At 34.1% G+C, this 3,744-nt stretch overlaps 1 protein-coding gene across 1 annotated transcript; it reads left to right on the forward strand.

Moving 5' to 3' along the window:
- The first annotated feature begins 1,655 nt into the window (after window positions 1-1,655).
- Window positions 1,656-2,759, forward strand: LOC131053070 (uncharacterized). Its single transcript, XM_057987674.2, has one exon. The coding sequence runs from the start codon at window positions 1,656-1,658 to the stop codon at window positions 2,757-2,759; it is 1,104 nt and encodes a 367-aa protein (XP_057843657.2).
- Window positions 2,760-3,744: the final 985 nt, after the last annotated feature.

A 3,744-nucleotide genomic window follows, 5' to 3' on the forward strand; every position in this document is an offset into this window, starting at 1 on the left:
AAGCACATAACACAACAAATACATGAACACCAGATTTACCTGGAAAACCCTGAATAGGGAAAAATCACAGTGAAAATTACACTCACAATATGAATAAATGATTACAATGTTTAGGCTCAAGGCCAAGGAGCTCACTGCCCTTGAAAGGATTTGCAAGACTGAGGCACACAACCTTAGGACAAGATACAAAGGTGCACAAATTGTTAAAAGGAACACACCTTTCGGTAGGTGTAAAGGAACAAATGAGCTGAAATGAAATAAGATCTCCCGATCATGAAACTATCCTTGAACCACTATGTCAAACGACCAATATCATCGCAAACATATCTAATTCCAAACATCATCTCAACTATCTTTTACACTTTTGCAATATCAAATCTGCTTGCACATTAGTGACATCTACTCCACATCAATTCATATTCATCCCATACTCAACTCATACATCCACACTCCTAATTATACAAGATAATTCATTGAAACCCTAAACTAGGTCGGCCACATATATAATATACAATATTACACAAATTGGGACATCCGGACCTATGACATCAAATGCGGTCCACTCCAAGAAAAAAATGGACTTAAATAGTTGCATGGGGACATGGGGTAAGAGTGTAAGGAGCAGATTTGAGTTTTTAGTGCTACAAGTGATTTGTGGCTCCTTCACATCAAGAGAACCAACAAAAAGTAAGAGAATGATCGATATTTTTATTACAATGGGTTAGATGAGTCTAACGTACTTAATAAAAAAAGGAGGGGCAAACATTATAGAGCAAAGATGATTATAAGGGAGGGTACAATAGTGACAAGGCCTTATCAAAGAAAATCCAACAAAAAGTTAGCAAAAAATGACGTGTCTTATTATCCATGATGCATACCTTAATAGTTGAAAAGATCTTCAAAGCATTGAAACTCAAACATCACCTTATCACCTTCTCTACATGTATTTCAATATGAAAAAAATAAAATTAAAGATCTTAAACTTTTATTATTGTCAAATTCTTAAAGCTCATTATCAAAAATAAGTAAAAATCTAAATTATGAAGTTGAATGGTTCTTAATGAGCCCCATCAGGGATAGCGTTTCATTGAGTGCAAGGCTCTAACATCATAAGTGATGAGGTCAGGATCGTGTCCGAGTGAATTTGGCAGAATGGATACCCCTCAGTTCTTGGCTTTTAGCCAAAGAAGTTTCTGCCTAAAGCTTGTGCTCCCATATCAAATAGCTAAAACAAATTAATGACCATAAAAAGAAAATTGTTATAACTGAAATAAGATTACATATATATATAATTAAACAAGAAATATATAGGTCAAAGGATTTTCCAAAATTCATTTTCATAACTAAATTTCTTATTTACGAAATATCTGGTTCGTTTCATGCCCCTTTAAAATGCAGTAACATTGTCAGCAGTGTAATGAATTTTAATAACACAATCAGAGAAATAATCTTGTTCCATTATTGTTTATTTATCTAATTGCATTTCCATTATTGTTAATTTATACTTATTCTTTTACATTATTTACCAACAGATGCAACCATTGCAAGCATCTTTCTTCAAATCTTCATAAGATATTTGAAATCATTTCATATTTCGAATTCCATTGCAGTGCCTAGAACCTTTCAACCTAATTTTTTCTGGCAACACTAAAGAAATGAAGAAATATGATCTGCACAGAACAAGAAGATCTGAATCTGATTCAACTAAATACAATGCCTCGTCATCATCAATAAGCCCCCATAACCAAGAATTAAAAACAATTCGCACAAACCAGTTGAAAGAAATGCTAAAACAGATAAAGTCTCCAGCAGACTGGGATCTGTACCTCAAAACCAGAGCAGAACTAGTGGAAATAGGCATAAGAGAAGGTATTCCAGACTCTGTTCGTTCCCATGCCTGGCAATTTACATCTAAGGGTTACCACCTTCTCCATTCCTACCAAGGACTGTATCATCAACTTCTAACTCAATCCAACTCTTTGTCAAATCAGCCCTTGCGCAGAATTGAAAACATGGGGATTGTTAAAGACATTCATAAAACTCTAGAGTCCCAGCAATTCTCTAACCAGGCCATCAGTACAGGGTCTCTGTACAATGTCTTAAGGGCCTATGCAAACTATGATTCAGAAGTTGGGTACACAGAAGGAATGAGTTATATAGCAGCATTACTTCTTGTCTACCTGAATGAAGAAGAAGCATTCTGGGTCATGGCTGCACGGCTGAAACATGAAGGGAACAGGGGACTCAGGGGAATATATACATATCAGATTTATGATTTGTGTGTTTTTCAGTTTGAGAGTTTATTAAAGGATCACCTCCCAAAGCTGGCTTCTCACTTTGAGAAAGAAAAAATCAAAGCTAGAATTTATTTCCCTTGGTGGTGTATGACAATGTTTGCTGCTAGATTTCCCCTGAACTTTGTTAAGAGGATTTGGGACATTCTTTTCACTGAGGGTTTAGAGTTTATATTTAGGGTTGGGTTGGCACTGCTGAAGTACTGTGAAGAGTATTTGCTTAGACTGGGCTGTGAGAGCCTTAATAACACTATGACTCTCTGTCTGTTTCCTGAGGATGCCCTGGATCCTGATATGATATTGCCACTGGCCTATTCTTTTAGGATTGGGAACAACAGGATGGAGGAGCTCAAGGTGGACTATGAGAGGAGGGAGAATCTCCCATGCTTAAGACCTATGGAGTGTGTCAGGAGGCAACCTTTTCATAAGAATAGTGGAATACAAGGTGAAAATTCTCTTGTTTAGAATTTTCATGTATAGATATATGATTTCCACTGTTCATAATGTTCATAATGTTACTGTTTGAATGTTTTTCTTACAATAGAGTTAATGAAAATGTCTCATTTCAGTTCATCAAGGAGACTATGGAATGATAAGTCCAACAGTCTTGGACTGTTCTTATTCTTCTGTTTCTTCGTGTCTCCCTCTTGTTTCTTTAATGTAATATGTATGAAATCTGTAAGCTGCTGGAAGCTCAATAAAACAGAGATTGCTCTGTTATTCTCTTAGATGTAGTCATTAATGGTGAACCACATCCTGTTAATGTTAAAACCAGAATTTATATTTTCTCTGCACTTGTTAACAGAAACAGCTATTTGGTGCATGAGACTCTTTTATACAAACATTTCATACAACTCTAAATATTAACAAGAGATCTGCATGACAGCTTACACAGGAGGATTCTACTGTAGAGCAGTCTCTCTGTGTTTTGGTCGAGAATAATTTTGTCCTTATCTGAGATCATAAGGTAGTCGCTATGTTCTATGCCTTGTCTCTTTCGTAATATGAAAAATAAATCATTTTTATTGGTAACGATCAACTTCTAATTTCAAGTTCTGTTTCAGGTTGCTGCAGAAATTAGTGGAAATGTTTAAAATGAATTAACATAAAAATTCTCAACCAGTACATATGTTCTTCCAATGGAGATGATATTGTATGCATACGAAGCTTAAGGCCTTTTCATAACATTATTGGAATATATTTACAATTTGAAAATAATGGCTTCTTTTTAATTACAATTTAAATTAATGGTTCAAAGATATTTATATATGTTAATTTTTTTAAAAAATATTTCTTTATTAAAATTATTATTAATAAACATGATTTAAAAAATATAATTTAGATAGTTTTATTTAGAGTTATGAGAATTCATGTAATAGAAATATTTTTTTTGAAAATAAATAGAATTCACAATGTTTAGTTGATTTTGAGAGTTATATCTTTTGAATCA

The sequence above is a fragment of the Cryptomeria japonica genome, chromosome 8 (assembly GCF_030272615.1).
Source record: "Cryptomeria japonica chromosome 8, Sugi_1.0, whole genome shotgun sequence".
NCBI classification, from domain to species: Eukaryota; Viridiplantae; Streptophyta; class Pinopsida; order Cupressales; family Cupressaceae; genus Cryptomeria; species Cryptomeria japonica.

Excerpts from the sequence above, each read along its gene's own strand:
- LOC131053070 (XM_057987674.2), top strand. The coding sequence starts at position 1,656 with ATGAAGAAATATGATCTGCACAGAACAAGAAGATCTGAATCTGATTCA.